At 44.5% G+C, this 19420-nt stretch overlaps 1 protein-coding gene across 2 annotated transcripts in view; it reads left to right on the plus strand.

Moving 5' to 3' along the window:
- CHD6 (chromodomain helicase DNA binding protein 6) overlaps window positions 1-19420 on the plus strand; it is a 204770-nt gene that overhangs the window by 133062 nt on the left and 52288 nt on the right. For both annotated transcript variants that reach the window (XM_047067984.1, XM_047067985.1), the window contains exons 17-22: window positions 106-301; window positions 13310-13474; window positions 14780-14959; window positions 16022-16132; window positions 18109-18311; window positions 18987-19186. In XM_047067984.1, the coding sequence (XP_046923940.1) occupies window positions 106-301; window positions 13310-13474; window positions 14780-14959; window positions 16022-16132; window positions 18109-18311; window positions 18987-19186 (1055 nt within the window). The remainder of the gene's footprint in view (window positions 1-105; window positions 302-13309; window positions 13475-14779; window positions 14960-16021; window positions 16133-18108; window positions 18312-18986; window positions 19187-19420) is intronic.

Genomic DNA, 19420 nt, shown 5'->3' on the forward strand with positions numbered 1-19420 from the left:
AAGCGAGGGATTAAGGCCATGGGTCAACAGCTTCCTGCGTTGTTTGCTGCTCTCCATTGAAGTCATGATTAACACCTGGGCTTTCGTTCGTTTGGGTCCCCTCAGATACACCTATGAGCGAATTGATGGGCGAGTACGGGGAAACCTGCGCCAGGCAGCCATCGACCGGTTCTGTAAGCCAGACTCAGACCGCTTTGTCTTTCTTCTGTGCACCAGAGCGGGAGGCCTGGGGATCAATCTCACGGCTGCTGATACCTGCATCATATTTGATTCAGACTGGAACCCACAAAATGACTTGCAGGTAACCATTAGGATGATTGCTGTTTGCCTTAGCTGCCCCTGCATCTAAGAACGTCACGATAGGGCCTGGCTTGCTAGAGAGTGTCTGCCATGCTCCATGCTAGGGCATCAGCTGGACCGCAGGCTTTTAGAGCCTCGGCCAGGGGGTGAAACTGAACGAAAAGTAAATGTCACCCTTTCCCACTAATCAGAGAGTGGTTCTTTTTGCTTTAAACCAAATGGTTTTTCACAGTGGTAACCTCCAGATAAAGAATAGAGCTATTTATTATCAGACATAAAGAAAAATATTAAGCTTGACTAATCCTCTAATTTTTGACATGTAGATTGATTCAGGCATTTTCATTGGTTGGTTTGTGAGATGGTCTTCTGTCCTAGATAGTAAAGGAGACACCTAACCCCAGGTTCCGTTGTGTGGCCAGGGTGACAGGCGCCCTCCCTAGTTCACTTGCTGTCTACCTAATCTGCATATTAGAGATTCTGTGTGCCCAGTTGAGTGAATTTGCAGACATGTTTGTTAGTTTTAACCAGACTAGATAATTGGTGGCTTTAAAAGATTCTTGTAAAGATTGGAGTTAATACAGTTTTTTTAAAAAAGCATAAACAAGAAAAAGAGCTAACAGTTCTCTGGATCAGAGTTCTTTATCCACCCTGCTTCAAAGTAAAAACAGTAGCATTCTGGCCAGATAGGACAGTATGTCTGCTAAAAAGATTCTAACTTGTCAAGAATACCATTTCTAGATTTACCTCCATTTTCATTAATGATCAACTGTGCCCTAAGTATATATTGAATGCTGGGATATTTGCTAATGCCAATATGGTGAGTGGGGAGGGTGGTGGGTGGCTCAGAACCTTTTTCATGATACAGGTGATTGATAAAAGAAGGTTGGAGGCTGCTGTGCCACAAAACAGAAGAGGTGCCTTAGGGGATGCTGCAAGGGAACACACACTGGGAAAGGAGCTCAGCTGGGGGCATTTTACCCACCACTTCACAGTCATTTGGCTTTGCCTTTTTCATTTAATGAGTTTCCAAATAAAATTTTGTTTGAAGAAAGCAGTCTACTAGATGGCACTTTAAATTATTAAATTGGTGACAATTGGCTGAAACCCAGGGGGGGAAACTCATTTGTAAACCAAATTGTGTGGCACTGTTTCAACATCCAACTTCAAAGAAAATCAGTGGACATGACTAGTTCCCCATGAGGCCTTTCTACTGGTGAAGGGATATTTGGGTCAAAGGTGAGTTGCTAGATATAATGAATAACCAATTTTTAAAGGAATGCTATACTCAGCACTAACATAAAAATAAACAAAAGTTAGTATTTGATTAGGTAACTAGCAAGAACTTAATTAGGTAGTGATATAGATTAGGTGGTGCAGAACTGTTGCCCATTGGCTAACCAGTTTTAAGTAGTTTTACTGGAATACAGCCACACCCATCCGTATACATATGATCTTTGGTGCTGTCATGTTACAGTGACAGAGTATCGGAATGGAGACCATAGCCCACAACATCTCAAATATTCACTATTATAGAAGTTTGCTGACCCCGATACAGGTGATCTCCTAAGTCCAGTTCTGTGCTCCTTTGCAGTGCTCATCTGACTATGAGGCTTGGTACCTGGCCAATTTGAGGCCATGGTAGCTGGATATGCCTGGAGGAATTTCCAGGAGGGAAATTGGAAACATAAGGCTGGCATTTGGAGGCAAGTCATGGTCAAGGCAGAGATTTGGGGATCACCATGCTTGATCTAGGTGAAATCCTAGACATTACCAGTTGCAAATAGGTGCCAATGCCAACTGATAGGAAAGGGCAGAAACGAGAATGGTCAAGCCTGGTAGAGAAGGTGAAGTCATTTGAGGTGATTGATTTGTATGTGTAGCAGCCAGAGGGGGTACGTGGGGCTGTCCAGAATTAGGGTCTGGGAAAAAGGGAGAAGCTTTGGAAAACCTGTTTTTAATGTCCACTGCTGGGGAACTGGCAAGAGATGAACAAAGGAATAGCAGCGAAGTCACATGGAAATTGGTCTGTGTGAGACTTCCAGTGGAGTCAGTCTCTGAACTTCCTCTAACGCTCCGCCTCAGTGAAGGAACAAAGACCACCAGCACTGCAGGCTATGCAGGGAGGGGACAAGAGCCAGGAATGTGGCAGAAGGTAAACGAGTGAGGGCCTCAGTGACAGTGGGAGCTGCAGGTCCCAGTTAGTTAGAAGTCCTCAACCCGTGGGCTCCAGACTGGCCACTGTGCCTTCTACATCTACTGCTCTCTGCTCTATTGTTGTCATTGTTATTTTCATGTAAAAGTTTTGTAACTTAGAGGGACCAGTCCTTTATTTTTGAAATGTCAGCCAGACTGGGGTAGAAATTAAAAGATTGGGAAGAGTAATGTTAGGGCAGGGATCCGTGTTAGTGGGGAGTGGGGTTGGGGGGCTGTGAGGAAGATGGGACAGTGAAAGGAAGGTCTAGTTCTGAGTCACCTGCAGAGATGGAGGTGGTGTGCTTGCTTGGCGTGGGAGGGAGCACGGGGCCTGGAGGCTGCCCACAGAACGGTGCATGCTCACCTTCCACCCTCTCCCTGCCATGTGCCCTCATAGCACAGGCCGTAAGTACGATGTCAGGGAGAGAGTCTGGACACTGGGACCCTGAGACCATCCCAGAACTACAGGTGAACGCAGCTGTGAACATCAGTGAGCTGTGTTCCTAACCCTAACAGTAGAAAACTTAACCGGACTGCTCCCCAGTACTATCCTTGCTAGTTACGTCATGTTAACTTACACACAATCATTCACACATGTGTATATAATCTAATATTTTTGGTTAAATGCGTGAAAGCTTTCAGTCATCTGTAATTCTTTATGGTTATTGAAGAACTACAATTCCAGATCTGATAGATGATGATTGTATTTCTCTTGGGAGATGGCCTTGGCATAGAACACCTATCTGTGTGTAGACTGAGATGTATTCTGCCTGGTATCAATGTCAGGGCCACAGATGGGAGAATCTCATTATGAATAGGGTCTCACGCCCTACCCTAGTGGGATTTCAGCATAGCTCCAGAGGTCCAAGTTCAGATGATAGAAAGTGTGAGTGTTCACTCTGGACTCAAACAGCCTGGAAAGATTTGGTGCAGTCCGTGGTTATCCCCAGGCAAGCCAGCATGGAGAAGCAGTGTCAATGTTGGGACGCTGTTTCTTGACTGATCCAAGGCAGACCCTCTCAGAGCGCTGGAAGTGAAGCCAACCTGAGTAGGGGAGGCTGGGCTCAGCTAAGTAGGCCCGAGGCCCTGAGAAGGGTCTGCAGACAACCAGCTTTCACAGCTAGAGAACATAGTTTCTTTCTCTGAGAAGTCAGCTGAAAGTCAGAGAGCAGTGTTACCATTTCTGGTGCAGGCTTCATTATTCTCAAACATTCATTCATTCAGCCTTCTCTTTTGACCATGTTGCTGGGGTTTTCTGTGCTATGGGGATAGAATTAGGCTTAGGAATTGCTAGAAATTTTTTTTTTTTTTTAATCTAGGTCTTCATAAAACAAATGACATCAAGTGTCACATGCTATTTCCTTTGGTCTTGTTAGAACCTGAGGAGTCCAGTAAGTTCTATCTGTCTTCCATGCCTAAATCTGAACCAATGAAGAAATAGACACGGTAATACAGTGGAGGATCAAAAGATGAGCTTAATAGACTGTGAAGGTGGATTAGATGATACAGCTTGACCTGTAGCCGGAATGGGGCTCCCTCAGACTCCTGCGCTCGTACACCCTCACCACAGAGAACCACTGGCAGTCATCTGCAGAGCAGAGTCTGCCCACTCAGGACCGCCAGTGATAGAAAAGACGAGGGGAAGGGGTGAGTCCACAGGAGCTCGGACCGGATCTTACGTTTCACTGATCAGTCAGGTCTCCTCCATTCAGGATAGGGAGAGGACAAGGAGGGTAGAGAGACAGACTGTCATGTTCCTGCCTGGGAGCAGACGTTCCCTGTGGAAGCACGAGGAGAGGGAACTAGGACTCTTCCTATAGTATCTACTCTGGGAGCACTTCCCTCCCAAACCTTCCAGACAAGTGAAGTTCATTAGGATCTAGGATAGGAACCAGGCACTGCTCAGGGATAATGAGAGAATAAAGTGACCACCAAAGGACTGCAGCAATCTCCGAGGTGAATCAACTTGAGGTCCCTTTAATAAGCAGACCTTACCTGGAGGTCTCAGGTAAATGCACCTGTTCTCTCTCACCTTGAATATGTCTATGTTAGTGTCCGTGTGTATAAGAAAATCAGGAGCGTAGATTCACTCTATGTCACCTTTGTTTGGGAGGCATAGCTGTGACCCAGTCCTGGTGCATCAGGTTTCCTGGAGCACCCAAATTAAGAAATGGCAAAGGGTGTTGACAGTAGCTTGAGGATGATGAAGAGCAGTGAAAAGCAGGTTTCTTGTCTCCCCTGCAGGAAGCCAGCAGTGCTACCAGCTCAGAGGTCAGAGACAGGCCTATGGGAGTAGCAGGGTACCAGGGTACCACGCATCCCCTCACCGAGACCATGAGCACCTTGCTTTCTCATTGCTCTGTGACACTCCTTCTCCTCTGGGAGCTTCCTGCTCTTTAAGGCCAGAGTTCCTGTGGGTTGGACTGGGTAACTGTGGTGGGTCCATAAGGTTCCTTGTCTGTCCTGTTGATAAGGTCCCTAAAAGGAGGATTCAGAAAGCATGGGAACAGGGCCACTGGCAGAGGGCACTGCCACAGGGGAATGCAGCAGCTGTCTGTCCACAGGATCTGGGAAGGGAGAGGGAATCCAGCCCTGACCTCAGAGAGCTAGATACCACTGGCTTTACTTTTCTTTGCTGGAAGAAAGTTCGGAATTTGTGAATGTTCCATTGTGTAGTCCATTCGTTCAGTATTTGCTGAGCACTGGGACCTGCCAGGTATTGTTCAAAGGACTAGAGACACAGCAGTGAGCAAGACCAATGGTTAGTGCTCTCATGGAACTTCCATTTTCATGGGGTGACAAGGAAAAATAAATGAGGTAGTAATGGATCGCATACTTGTTACAAAGAAGTAAAACAGACTAAGAGGATGGCAGGGGTTGCAGGGTACCTGGGTGGCTCAGTCAGTTGAGCATCCGCCTCTTGATGTTGGCTCAGGTCACGATCCCAGGGTCGAGGGATCAAGCCCCACATCAGGCTCCATGCTGAGCGTGGATTCTCTTCTCTCCCTGGCTCTGCCCCTCTCCCCTGCTCTCACTCTCTCTCAGGCTCTCTACAGTTAAAAAAATAAAAAATAAAAGAATGGTGGAGGTTGGTGTCCTGACTTAGAGAATGATCTAGGAACGCTTCTTTAAGAGGGTGACATCCGAGCAGAGACCTGACTACAAGGCAGGATCTCAAATATGAGATCAGAAGAATGTTACAGACCAAGGGAACAAAAAAAGGTGAGAATGAGCATAGGTGGCACCCCTGAGGCAGATGGAATGGGCACTGACTACAGCATCAACCCCAAATAAAGTGAGTCAGGTTTTTGAGTACACTCCTCTCTCTCCTTCCAGTGGCCTCTCCTTTTCACTCCCCACTTCTTTTTTGGCTGCCACAAAGCACCCTTTTGTTATGCTACTAACTCCTCTCTGCTTCCAGTAGTCAGCCAGCTCTTGACTGACTTATTGGCACATTTATTGAGCCCTAGACAGCAGGCCAGGCCCTGGGGAGACTACAGTGCCCAGGACTTTGGTTTGGGTGATAAATTGAGTCACATAGTAGAAATGGAGTGAGCAGGTATCTGTGCTATTCCCCCAAAATGTTTACATTTTAAGAGGGGATAATACCTTTCCCCAAGGAATAAATCTCGATCCGGAAACTTCCAATTCCAAAGCAGGCTTGCAAAGGAGATAGTTAGGGGAGGGCATCATCTAATGCATTCTGATTCCTACTGCAGGGAGAGCCCCTGAGTCCTCTTCTGCACAAGTAGTTGGCCTGCGGATACGCACTTTTAGAGTGCCAGAAGAAATGTAAAATTGCTGGACCCGAAATAAAATACTTGGGCAGAGAAGGTGGGCTAGGAAGCTATACCACTGTGCTAGACGTGGTTAGGTTCAGGTGGGACTGTAGGCAATTGTGTTTAACTTCTCTGAAATGTGGATTTTCATTAAGGACCAAGTAGCATTTTAAAGTATTAAAGAAAATGTACTTTTAAAATGTAGCAAATGATTTGAAAAAGTTGTTATGGTCAAGAGAGGAGTCAGCATTGTGCTTGGATCTTTGTACCAGCTATTTAATTTTTGTGTGGTTGTAAAAATGTAGGACAAGGTTTGCCAAGTTCTGGACCTGAAACTGACAATAGTGAGTCAGAGGCTGGTATCAATTTGAAATCTGTCACTGTTTGTTCAACTAAGCGGCTCCCCCTTCTTGCCATTGCAGTCCCTGGGATCTGTGCCTCGTTGGTTGTTTTTCATTTTCTGACCATCACTAGTTGTTTCTTGTAGGCCTGGCTGTGTTCGACTCAAATGTATTAATCAGTGAAGAACAGACTCTGAGCTTGCGCGTCATGCCTTGGGAGAGCGTGAGAGCTCTGATTTTCCTGTGAGGGTGGGTCGCACCACTGCCTCCCGCCCCTGTGGCCTGCTCTAGAAGTTCTGCATTTACTCAGCTTTGCTGAGGATCTTGTTTGGACTTCGTTTCAGTTGCTGCCCTTGTTGCAAGCGTTTCTCTCTTTACCACAGTGTTTTGTGTGTGAGTTCTGATCAGGGAAATAAGTAAGGCCTGTCCGTGAGATTTAGCTGTAAAATGATGAGTCTCTTAAATGTGATAGGAGTCACCCTTGTTATCTTTCAGGTAAGGCATTTCGGGAGACCACATGTTACCTCCTGGTGTCATTTAGCTGCTTGTGACAGTGACTCCCCCCCACTCCCCAGAACAGGTTTGTTTTTCTTAGTTAATGAGAAGTCTGGAGATGGCAGTCCAGGGTAAGGTGGCTTCACAGTGTCATCCAAGTCCCAGATTCCTTCTGTTTTCCTGCTCCATCCTCAGGGAGTGTGAGTTACAACCTCTTTGTTCCAAGATGGATACTTCAGACCAGACAGGAAAGATCAGGAAGGAAGGTGTGGTGCTTCTGTCAGGAGGGCAGGACTTTTCCAGATGTCCCTGATAGACTTCTGCTGCACCTCGTTGTCCAGGCTGTATTACTTCATCATCCCTGGGAGGCTGCAGATGGTTTCAGGTGAACACACTGCTGCCCTCTACAAGCATCAGGGTTCTGGGAGCAAGGAAGAAGGGGCATGTGGATAACAAGAAGGTAATTAGCAGCGTCTGCACTGATCCTGTATTGGACCTTTGCTCAAAACATTTTTTAAACTCCTTCTTGTAATTTGCCTACGATGTCAGATGAGCCAGAGAAAGAAAATCAGTGTCACTACTTGTAGCCACCTATTATTAGTGCTTTATAGGTTCCATAAACCATATTAGTTACCTTGATCACTTCCTTTGTTTACCAACTATCCATCAAATCTTCTCATAGATTTACTGCCACTAAAGATACTGAAAGGAGATGTGGCAACTAATTATAATAGCCAAAGGCTCAACAACTTAGTTGTTCACCAATAGAAGACTGACTGACTAAACCGTAGTGGATAAAACTTTGATAGAAGAATGATTATCTCCATATATTGCTAGGGGGTCATCTCTGGAGTATATGGTGTGTGGAAAAAAAAAAATAAGATAAGGTGGAAAAAAGTATGTATGCTATGCTAGCTATTATCTAAAAAAGCTGTGTGTATGTGTATGTGTGTGTGTGTGTGTCTTCCTCCCTGGCCTCCCAGCTGAAAGATAAAACAAAAAACTTTATTATTAAATGGTTTAGCTGTAGGGGGAGTAAGGGGACAGGATAAGATGGAAGAGACAGGAAAAGAAGCTACTTTTTCCAAACATGCCTTTTTGTATATTTGCCTTTGGAACCACCTTCAGTATTTTATAACACCATAAAACAAAATTAAATTTTTAAAAACTATTCTGGAATCATTTTAAACTTTAAAAAAGTTGCAGAATAGTACAGGGTTCTAGGACCCTTCTCCCAGCCTCCCTTAGTGTTAGCATTTTATGCAAGCCATAGTCTAATTATTGACATAAGGGCATTAACATTGACACAGAAATCTATGGACCTTATTCATGTTCCTTCAGTTTCCTCCCAATGTTCTTTTTCTTGTCCAGGATCTAATGCACATTCTCATATTTCATTTAGAAATCCTGACTCCTTAGCTTCCTTCAGTCTGTGGCAGCACCTGTCTTTTCCTTATCGTTCATGACCTTGACAATTTTGAAGGGTCCTGACAAACTGTCTCTCAGTTTGTGTCCGCCTGGTGTTTTCTCATGATGAGATTTGAGGTTATATATTTTTGGCAAGAATATCATAGAAGTGATGTTACGTCCTCCTCCGTGCATCATTTCAGGGGGTACATGATGTTAATACATCTTATTGCTTGCGATGATAACCTTGATTACTTAGTTGAGGTGGTATCTGCCAGGTTTCTTCACTGTAAAATAACTGTTTTTACTTTTAAATTTAATCAGTATCTTGGGAAGAGATATTTTGAGACCATACATTTCCTGATTCTCACCATTACTTTCACCTGTTAATTTTAGCATCCATCAATGGTTCTTGCCTTCAGTAATTATTACCATGGGGTTTGGCTAATGGCAATTTTCTCTTTCAGTCATTTCTTATACACTTATTAATTGGAATTCTATAAAGAACAGCTGTCCCTTCTCCCCATTTATTTATTTATATCCGTATGAACTCATTTTATGGGTTATAATCTATTACTCTTATTATTTATTTTATTGTTCAGACTTGGTCATTAGGAGGTCCTTTAGGTTGGTTCCTGTGTCCTTTTGATGTGCACCTGTCAGGTTTTGAGCACTTCCTTCCTTTCTGGCACCGCATGATGTTCAGGTTCATGTTGCATTTTTCCTGCCACAGCCATGGGATTGACAGTTTCTCCAAGGATCCCTGCTTCCTTTTATTCAAGAATGGCATTTAACAACCAAGATCTGGCTACTAGGAGTGCCCATTGCTGCTAGAGTGTTAGCGCTTCTAGATTCTGTGAGCAGACAGAGCTAGGAAATACGTGTATGTGTACTGACAGAAGCACTCACACCACATGGCTGTACTTGCCCATCTCTCTTCACCCTTCGTGAGTTGCTGCTGATTCACTCCATCCTTGCTCTCTTCTTCACTTGTAAATCCTTTCTCTGGCTTTGAGAAATTTCAGTCTCATGATAACACAGTATATTTTTTTACTCATTTGTTCAGTCCTAGTGTGTACATAAAGTAGCAGAATTACTAATCATATTCTATGTAACATAAATAAATTTACCAATATATAATATTGGGCTGTAATGTGGGGGGGTTGTCATTAGTCCTACAGTATATAATCAAAATATCATTTTCCAAAGTTACTTGGTTTGGTTTTCTTCTTTCCCACCCCCTTCATTATGGTTAAATTAATGTGGGGGGAAAAAATCAATCCCCAAAATTTAGAAGCAAAATGAAACAGTTGAAATCTAGCTGTTTATCAAGTGGACAGCATAACCCCAAGAGAGACATTTCAAATGTTTGTATTTAATATTTTTGACATTTTCACTTTGATATAATTTGTTTATAATTCCAGTATACTCTTTATCCAGATTCACCAACCCTTTACATTTTCCCCATTTACCCTATCACTTTGCCTTCTAGCTCCTCGACCTCTCTGAGTACATACATGGACTTAAACACATATACACACACGCCATTGTTTGTCTGAATCATTTGAGAGTGAGTTGCCCCCGCAGTACTTTGGCATGTATTTCTTAAGTGCAGGGATATCCTCTTATATAACCACAGCTTAGTTCTCAGGATTGGAAATACAAAAACTGTCTTCAATCCAGAGTCCATATTCAAATTTATTATTTATTTCAGCATCCATTATAGCCACTGTTTCCCCCCTACTCTGAGATCCATCCAGTAAAGGAGCACCTGTCACCTTGTTGGCCATATCTCTTTAGCCTCCTTGAATCCGAAAGAGTTCCCTTTTCCGGGAATACGGAACAATACGACCTTGTTATTTCTAAGGAATACAGGCCAGTTGTTTTATAGATTATCCCTCAGTTTGTGTTTGTATTTCCTCAGGGTAGGATTCAGTCTTACTAATAACACCAAAATGATGTGTCCTTCTCAATATATCACATCAGGAGGAACGTGATGTCTGTTTGTCTGATAATATGTACTTGGATATCTTAGTTAAGTGGTATCTACCAGATGTCTACACTAAAAAGTGGGCATTTTCCCCTTTGAAATTAATAAGCAATTTTGGAAAGATACTTTGAGACTATATAAATTTCCTGCTCCTCATCAAAGTTTAACCCACTGGTTTTAGTATCTGTTGATTATTTTTGCCCGTATCAGTCAGCGCTGACTGGTTGCAAAGTGGTGATTTTTTAAACTTTGTTACTCTATGTCTGTTAGTTATTCTACTATAATAGAGTTTTCCTTTTTCTCCCATTTAGTTATGTCATTATGTACTCATTGATTCTTTTATTATTATTATTATCTGGTGGGTTATATTTCACTACTATGTTTATTTTGATATTCAGACCGTTCTGGGCCTAGCCAGTGGTAAACCTCTTCAAGTTGGAAGTGTTCTTTTGGTGTGTCTCCATCATTCTTTGAGTACTTCGTTATTTTCTGGCATAGTAATATGTTTGGGACTCATCCGGTGTTTTTTCTGCCCCCAGTCCTGGAATTAATTATTTCTCTTACATGCTTTGGTTTTGTCTTGATGGAGAATATATTTAGAAACCAAGATCTGGGAGTTATGGTCTTTGCTGCTGTGATGCCATTGCTTCTAGGCCCATTCAGTGGATATAGCTAGAGTACATACACACAGAGAATATAAATACACAGGTACATAACATACATTCATATGTACGTGTATATATACACGTGTAATAACGTGTAAACACACACATGTCTGTACCTATTTCCATAGAAACACCACCATACGGCTATTCTACTTTTTTTTCTTTCCATATTTGTAACGTCCTTCTTCAACAATGAAAGCCTTGACCCCTGTTATATTTACCCCTTTCCTCAATCCTGTATTACACAGAAAGTAGTTTCAGAATTGCTGACCCTACACTGGGAAAGAAAAAGAAACCTACCTGCTGGTAGTTCTTAAAACATTTTAAGTGGAGCATGCATACTTAGTGGGATATAGCCCTGAGAGGAGGAAAACAAAGATCTTGCATTGTTCTCAGTAATTATGTTTTGGGGAGTTCCTGATGGTACAGTTTTTCTGAGACTCTTATATACATTGTGGGATAAATCAAATGAATAATGATATTCGTGTGGTTGAGAATTGAGCTTTTTGACATGGTTAAAAAAGAGATACAGATGTGTGGTTGGTGAAGTTAAAGTCCCATAGTTATAAATTTGAATTAAGTTGATCTCATGACATATTTTGTCTTGTATATGCACATAATTGTATACACTCTACACACCCAAACACTTCTGTTTTTGCCCACTGAATAGGTCTAGAAACAATGACCTACTTAGAGGAGATGCAGGGACCAGAGGAACTTGTTTAACACCACAGCCAGAATACAGGTGGCAACATGTGAGCCCTGAGAAGCTAGAGGACAGACACCTGGTCTCTCCAACAAAAAAACCTGCATTTGAAAAAGGAGAGGTCAAAGGCAAGGGATATCTACAGAATGAGAGAGACTTGAGCTCTATCAGTCCGGTACAACGTATGGGCCCTATTTGCATCCTGATCCAAATAAGCGTAGTTATTAATACACATGAGATAAGCAGGGAAATTGGGACGTTGATGAGATTGTTAGTACCAATGTTCATGTTTTGAGGTGTGGCAACAGCATTATTTTACAAGAGTCCTTATCTTTAGAATTATATATTGAGGGGCGTCTGGGTGGTTCAGTCAGTTAAGCGTCCGACTCTTGATTTCCACACAGGTCGTGATCTCGCGGTTTGTGAGCTCAAGCCCCACGTCAGGCTCTGCACTGACAGTGTGGAGCCTGCTTGGGATTCTCTCTCTTTCCCCCTCTCTCTCTGCCCCTCCCCTGCTCGCTCTCTATCCATCTCTCTATCTCTATCCATCTATCTATCTCTCAAAATAATAAATAAACTTTAAATAAATAAATAGATAAATAATAAATAAACTTAAATACTAAAAACAAAATAAACTTTAAAAAAATCAGCACTGATTAAAAAAAAGAATTATATATTGAAATACATAAGTATGGGAGCGCCTGGGTGGCTCAGTCAGTTAAGCGTCCAACTTTGGCTTAGGTCATGATCTCATGGTTCGTGGGTTTGAGCCCTGCATCGGGCTCTGTGCTGACAGCTTGCTTAGAGCCTGGAGCCTGCTTTGGATTCTGTGTCTCCCTCTCTCGCTCTGCCCTTCCCCTGCTCGCATTCTGTCTCTCTCTGTCTCTCAAAAATAAATAAATGTAAAAAAAATTTTTTTTGAAATACATAAGTATGAAACTATAGGATGCCTAGGATTTGCTTCATAATAGTCTTGGAGGGTGGGAACATAGTAGAGATTGAAAAAAAAAATGGATCATCCATAAGAGGTCATTCTGCTTTTTCTCTACTTTGGTCTTTGTGTGAAAATTTCTTTCTAGTAAGATGAAAAAGTTTAAAAACTGGTGTTGCCAGCTCTGAGGCATTTGCCCAGAAAGCAGGACAGCATCCTGGGAATGAGTAGCTGCACTCAGCCCTCAAGCTGGGGAGTGTAGGAAGTCATGTCCTTCTCATCACTTTATCCCAGCATGTGGTAGTCACTCAATAAATAATGCGTGAAGAAATGAGTGAGTTTGGAGGGGCAGCCGACATCTGGGTGAATTTTCTTCCAAAATTGGTCCCGTGACTCATAACTGTGAGAGCTGGCCACTCACACCACATGGCATTTCCCTGTTCCTTGGGCTGTTGCCATTATATCTGGTGACGGGATATGTATGACCTTCCTTCCTTCCCAGGCTCAGGCCCGATGTCACCGGATAGGCCAGAGCAAAGCCGTGAAGGTGTATCGTCTCATTACTCGGAACTCCTATGAGCGGGAAATGTTTGACAAAGCCAGCCTAAAGCTGGGCCTGGACAAGGCTGTTCTTCAGGACATAAACCGAAAGGGCAGCACCAATGGGGTGAGTATGACGGGACCTGCTCAGAGCCCCCCAGGACACTCGCCACACAGCCCGGGCCCCTCTGGGGTCTCCCTTCTTACAGCTGTTTTAAGATTCACTTTCACTAAATTAAATCCAGTTGCACATCTTTGTTGAGTCATTCCCCACAGCAGAGGATAATTCAGGGTCAGGTCTCTGCTTTTACAGATGGATAAAGGAAATCTGTAGGCGCAGTGGTGTGGTAGGATTGCCCAGCATGCAGTAACGTTTCGGTAAGCAGAATTTTTAACAGTGCCCATTAGAAGTCCGTAGATCTTAACGTTTAACACTCTGAATATCTATTGTCACCATGTCTTATCTCATACTCCAGACTTTGAGCTTCCTGAGGGTATAATGAAACCTATTTTATCTGTATCACCCATGGCCCCTAACAGTACTTGGCATATTAAAGATATTCAATGCATGATGGTCAGTGAAAAAAAAAATGAATAAGTTAGCAGCTTGCAATATGGCAGTTAATAAAATCTTTTCCCCCCTACACAGGGATAAAAAATGCAGCTAAGATTCTTAAATTGTATTAAGTTATAGGCCAACAAAACAGAGTATCTCCTTAATCTCTGGACTCAGGGCATCAAAGGTTGAGAATTAAAACCTTCCAATGAGTTGTCTTCAGTCCAGATGTTCTGTATCCTCTTAGCTATGCATGTGTTGCTAAGTTTAATACTTCAGCTCACCAGTGCTGGGAGTCCTGGAACTCCCTCTTGTGATTGGTAGAGAGAGAACCAGATTCTTAATTAGAACCAGGAAAGGGTGTTTTGAACTCCCATTTCCTGTTTTCAACAAGCAATTGAGAAGATCACACTTGGCACAGGACCCTTTCTTTAGTTGAGAAATGACATCATTTCCAATACTCATGTATTTATTTAATAATGAATAAATCATCATTCTGTAGCTTGTTTAGTACATCTGGAGGTTTTTAAAGATACAGACTCAAACTAAAGCATTAAACATACCTTCTTCAGTGGTGCATAATTTCAATAGCTTGTGACATGTGATAATAATCAATGTCCTGAGGAATGTTAGGGCCATTGGGTCATGTGCTGGCTTTGATTCCAGAGCTCCCTATAGAGGATTATCTGTCTGCCCTCCCCATAGTTTTCTTGAGTATCTTTATCTGGGCTCTAATTTTCTAAAACTTGTGGCCCATATCTTTAGTCTTCCGACATGTACAGTTAGTGGAGGAAGTGGATCATGAAGGCCAGATTTTAGGCTGTTTTTCTCCTGTGCATTTTCCACATTGTGAGTAGCCTTTGGTGACCTGTCCAGGTACAACAGCTCTCAAAAATGGAAGTAGAGGACTTGCTCCGGAAAGGGGCTTATGGAGCCCTGATGGACGAGGAAGATGAAGGCTCCAAATTCTGTGAAGAAGACATAGACCAGATTCTGCAGAGGAGAACCCACACCATCACCATCCAGTCTGAAGGGAAAGGATCTACTTTTGCCAAGGTATGGCACCTTTCTCCAGAGTCCGTGTCGGAATGGGAGCAAAAAGAAAACACTGTTCTTTGACCTTCACCAGCCAGGCTTTGTTTTTTCAATATGCAAACTGTTGAGATTATCTGTCTACACGTGGGTTTTGTGTGAGACAGAAAATACAGACTCTTTAGAGGGTTTCTGAGTAATGAGTCAGAAGCTATAGAAAGAAAACCCCACTCCTGACCAGTGGGAGCTGTCTCCAGCAGACAGGACAGACACTTCGGTTTACAGTTTGCACCGTTCACTGTTTGCAAAGACTGCTCCAAAACCTTTGAATGGTCATCTGGATTTCCTTGTAGAGCACCCCGTGATCACTGTCCACGCACTGAAATTCCGCTGAACCCTCCATTCCTCAAACTGAAGCAAGGGTTTTTGCTCGTTCCATGAGAAAAGATGTTAGTCTAGATTCCCAGCTGCTACTCTAGGTGCCTCTTTCCCCTGCTCTTCACCTCACTGGATTTCAAATTTGACTGATGAGGCCACTTACCAAATCACTTTCAGGTGTCTCCGGCCGTGGGCTCTGGGAGCTTTGTGGCCTGTTTGAGTCTCCTGTTTGGTGGCTTATGTAGGACTTCCTCAATAGGACATTTTGTGCTTTATAAGTGCCTGGTCATCTCAGTATACCTCATACTGCCCAACCCCGGTGCGTTTCCCAAAGCAGACATTTGGAAAGTGGTGAACTGAAAGAAAAATTGCATCTAGGGAAGTCTCACAAAGCAACCCTTTTGCAGGGAGCTAGACACCAAGTAACACATTGCCATTGTGTTCCAGGGCATTCTTCCTGCTTCCAAGTTTAAGTTCCAAAAAATGATCCTGGAGGTGGAAATTGTAATATCCTTACCCAATCTTTAAAATAAAAAAAGAACAGCCTTGAGATTTTCACATTCATTTGGGAGGCTCTTTTAGGGGTTTTGGCTTCAAATGCAATTGGAGAACATACTTGGGATTCTGGTAAATTTGAAATAATGCAGGTGGTATTATCAGCTTGTACTGTGTTCAAGAGCAGTTTATTGACTTCTGTTATCTTCACAGGCTAGCTTTGTGGCTTCAGGAAACAGGACAGATATTTCCTTAGATGACCCAAACTTTTGGCAAAAATGGGCTAAAATAGCTGAATTGGACACCGAAGCAAAGAATGAAAAGGTACAGTACTGAGAATGTTCTCTTCCATTGTACATTTTGCTGTGGCTTGTAGGACCATAAATTCCCACATGGCTCAAGTCATTATTCACTCCTGAGCCTTAGTTCTTAAGTGAGATCCTATATGTAACACACTTAAAGCATGCTTGACACATAGAGCTTGATAAATGTTCACTGTTACATTTTTTTTTTTTTTAAGGTTTATTTGTTATTGAGAGACAGAGAAACAGCATGAGCATGGGAGGGGCAGAGAGAGGGAGAGACACAGAATCTGAAGCAGGCTCCAGGCTCTGAGCTGTCAGCCCAGAGCCCAATGTGGGGCTCAAACTCACAAACTGCGAGATCATGACCTGAGCTGAAGTTGGACACTCAACCGACTGAGCCACCCAGGCGCCTCTCACTGTTAACAATTTTAAAATGACTTCTTGGGACCTACAGTCTGTTGGGCACCTGGGAAATGTGACAAAGGCAATTAGAACTGGAACTGGCCACACAGGTCAAGTTCAGCCCTCAGACCCAGGCCAGCATCCCATCTTGGCAAGGGACTATTTTACCTCTGCCTCAACACTTCCTGTGAAAGAAACTTTACCTCTGACAGATACTCCAGGGGAGGCTAAGCAGAATGAAGGGGTTTGTTGGTCTCTCCTCCATTCTCTCTGTACCTTGAATTTTCTAACTTCTGAACATGAGAAAGAGAATAGCTGTGGAATGAAACTGGAGTCCGATGTCAGTCTGCCCCTGACTGCATGCCTCTTCTGGGCAAGGCAGTTGACCCCACTGAGACAAGTGAGCAAGACATGTGACAAAAAGAGGTGGTGATGCCCCTTTGCAGAGTTGGGAGATAAGGTTTGTGAATACACCTGCCTCGCCTGTTGGGAGGCACCCCTGAAATGTTCATCTCCCTTCCCTCCATCTCTGGCCCTGTCACCTCACTCCAGAGTGCCCGCACATCCCTTTCTACTGGTCTTCTTGGGTGAATGTTGAACTCTCGTGAACCCACAAGCTCAGGAGACAGTCCCTGCTCCTATCTAGCTGATGCAGTAACTCACACCCAGCCTTAACTCTTCTATCCCATCCCCAGAGCTTTCTCAGTCCAACCTGTTTTCTTTAGTAGGAAGAGTCTAAAGTCCCTTGAGTAACCTGTTTAGTAAAACCTGTTTTATAAGGTGACAATCCAGAAGTTACTCTGTGCACAGGATGGCGGGTGAGGGCGGAGAGGAAAAAGCTCTTGTCGTAGAGACGTTTAGAAGCAGCTGGAGCATGGAAGGCGGAAAGCAAAGTGACTGAAGCAGGAGTGATGCCCCAATGTATCTGGGCTACACAGAGCTTAGCCAAGCTTTAGGAAGAGGTGTGGGGTGAAGGGGTAAGGAGCAGGAATGGCGGGGACTGGAAAAGAGGTGATGGTTCTGGTAGGGGAGCTGCCAGAAGGAGTTGAAGATCCTGGGCTGGAGATTATGTCTTCAGTGAAAGACAAAAGGTTAGGAGTTAGCGCCCATGGAAGGCAGAGAATGAAGTGGCAGGAAATGTATGCATCTTGAGAAAGTCGCCGAGCAGATGGAACTGTCCGACTCATCCTGTCTCCGGAGCGCAGGCTGCCTCTGCATGCTGGGCAGAACAGCTGGGGTGCCCCACTCTTGCCTTTTTTGGCAAGAGCAGCCGCCACTCTGGGTGCTGGGGGGCCTTGCCTGCCATCCGCCTGCACTGTTAGAAAGACTACAGAAACAGCAGATGGTGGCGGCCGGCGCCGGGGGCTTGGGGAACACTCCAACTCCAGCGAGTCTCAGAGAATCCCCTCTGCTTGTCGTGGACACGGCAGGTGTGCTGGGAAGAGCCTTACCTGCTGGAGGACGAGGCTGGGGTGTGGTTCTCTGCCGGATGTGTCCTCAGGACCCAGGACCAGCGACAGGGTGTATGTATGCATCGTGATGGGGGAAGAACGAAGAAGGGTCCTCTCCCCAACTGTTCCTCTCTGTTTCTAGGAGAGCTTAGTGATCGACCGGCCTCGAGTGAGAAAGCAGACCAAACACTACAACTCCTTTGAGGAGGATGAGCTCATGGAGTTCTCGGAGCTAGACAGCGACTCAGACGAAAGGCCCACGAGGTCCAGACGCCTCAATGACAAAACCAGGCGCTACCTCCGAGCCGAGTGTTTCCGGGTAGAGAAGAACCTGCTCATCTTTGGGTGGGTATTGGCCTGGACTGTGTGTTGCTGTTTTCCAGTCCCTGAGATTTGTCCAGTTTGTGTCTCTAGTCACCTCTAGCGCTCCGGGCTGACGGAGGACCCGTTAGAGCAGGAGAGAACCGTGCTTTTCGCCCATGGCCCCCCCTCAGTTGTTGTACGCTCTGCTGCCATATTGTAGACGCGCCATGATTTTCTCGTGTGCTTGTCACGGCAAATCTCTGTTACTAATTTGTTGCCTGGTACTGATTTCCTGCTTTCCCCCCACCGAGGATATATATGGAGTCAGCACAGCAGATGTTGCGGTTAGGGCATGATTCGTGCAGGGCTCTGGTTCTAGTTGAAGTACGAGGTTTAGTTTCTGGGAGCTCACCATTGCTTTTGAATACTGCAGCTGGACTGTCTTAATCCCAAATTTATTCCCCTCTCCAAATAGTTTTGTCCCTCCCTTGTTAACATTCAAGTGGCCATATGAAGCTCTCAGGGTTCAGGTCACCTCGGTGACCCTCGGTGTGATACAGCATGTGGTCCTTGAAGGCCTTTCAGGGCAAAGCCCTCAGGGTGACTAGCAGACTCAGCAGACGATGAGAAGCACTCCTGGCACCTGTTTGTCCTGCAGTGTTGAGGGCACACATGGCCCTTCCTCCCTCCAACGCCCTTCTGTGTTTCCACTCCCAGCTGGGGCCGGTGGAAGGACATCCTGACCCACGGGCGGTTCAAGTGGCATCTGAATGAGAAGGACATGGAGATGATTTGCCGGGCCCTGCTGGTCTACTGTGTCAAGCATTACAAGGGGGACGAGAAGATCAAGAGCTTCATTTGGGAACTGATCACACCTACCAAAGACGGGCAGGCCCAGACCCTCCAGAACCACTCAGGTGAGCGGCAGCAGGGCTGGCCTGAGAAGCGGCAGCTCCTGTGTGCTCCCGTCCTTCTGCATTGCCCAGGTTGCTGTGCTTTGGGAGGCTTCTCTTCCTCAGATGTTATCTGAGAATGTTAGCTGTGGGAGAGCAAGAGGTTTCCTTCAGTTCTCCCTCAGAATGATCCAGTGCTGCCTGTAGTATTTTGCGGGAGTACAGTTGGGCCCGCATGCCAGTCCTGTGTGCTGACCA

This window comes from Lynx rufus, unplaced genomic scaffold (assembly GCF_022079265.1).
Source record: "Lynx rufus isolate CCGP_SWC_20201006 ecotype Redwood Valley unplaced genomic scaffold, mLynRuf1.p SCAF_8, whole genome shotgun sequence".
Taxonomy (NCBI): domain Eukaryota; kingdom Metazoa; phylum Chordata; class Mammalia; order Carnivora; family Felidae; genus Lynx; species Lynx rufus.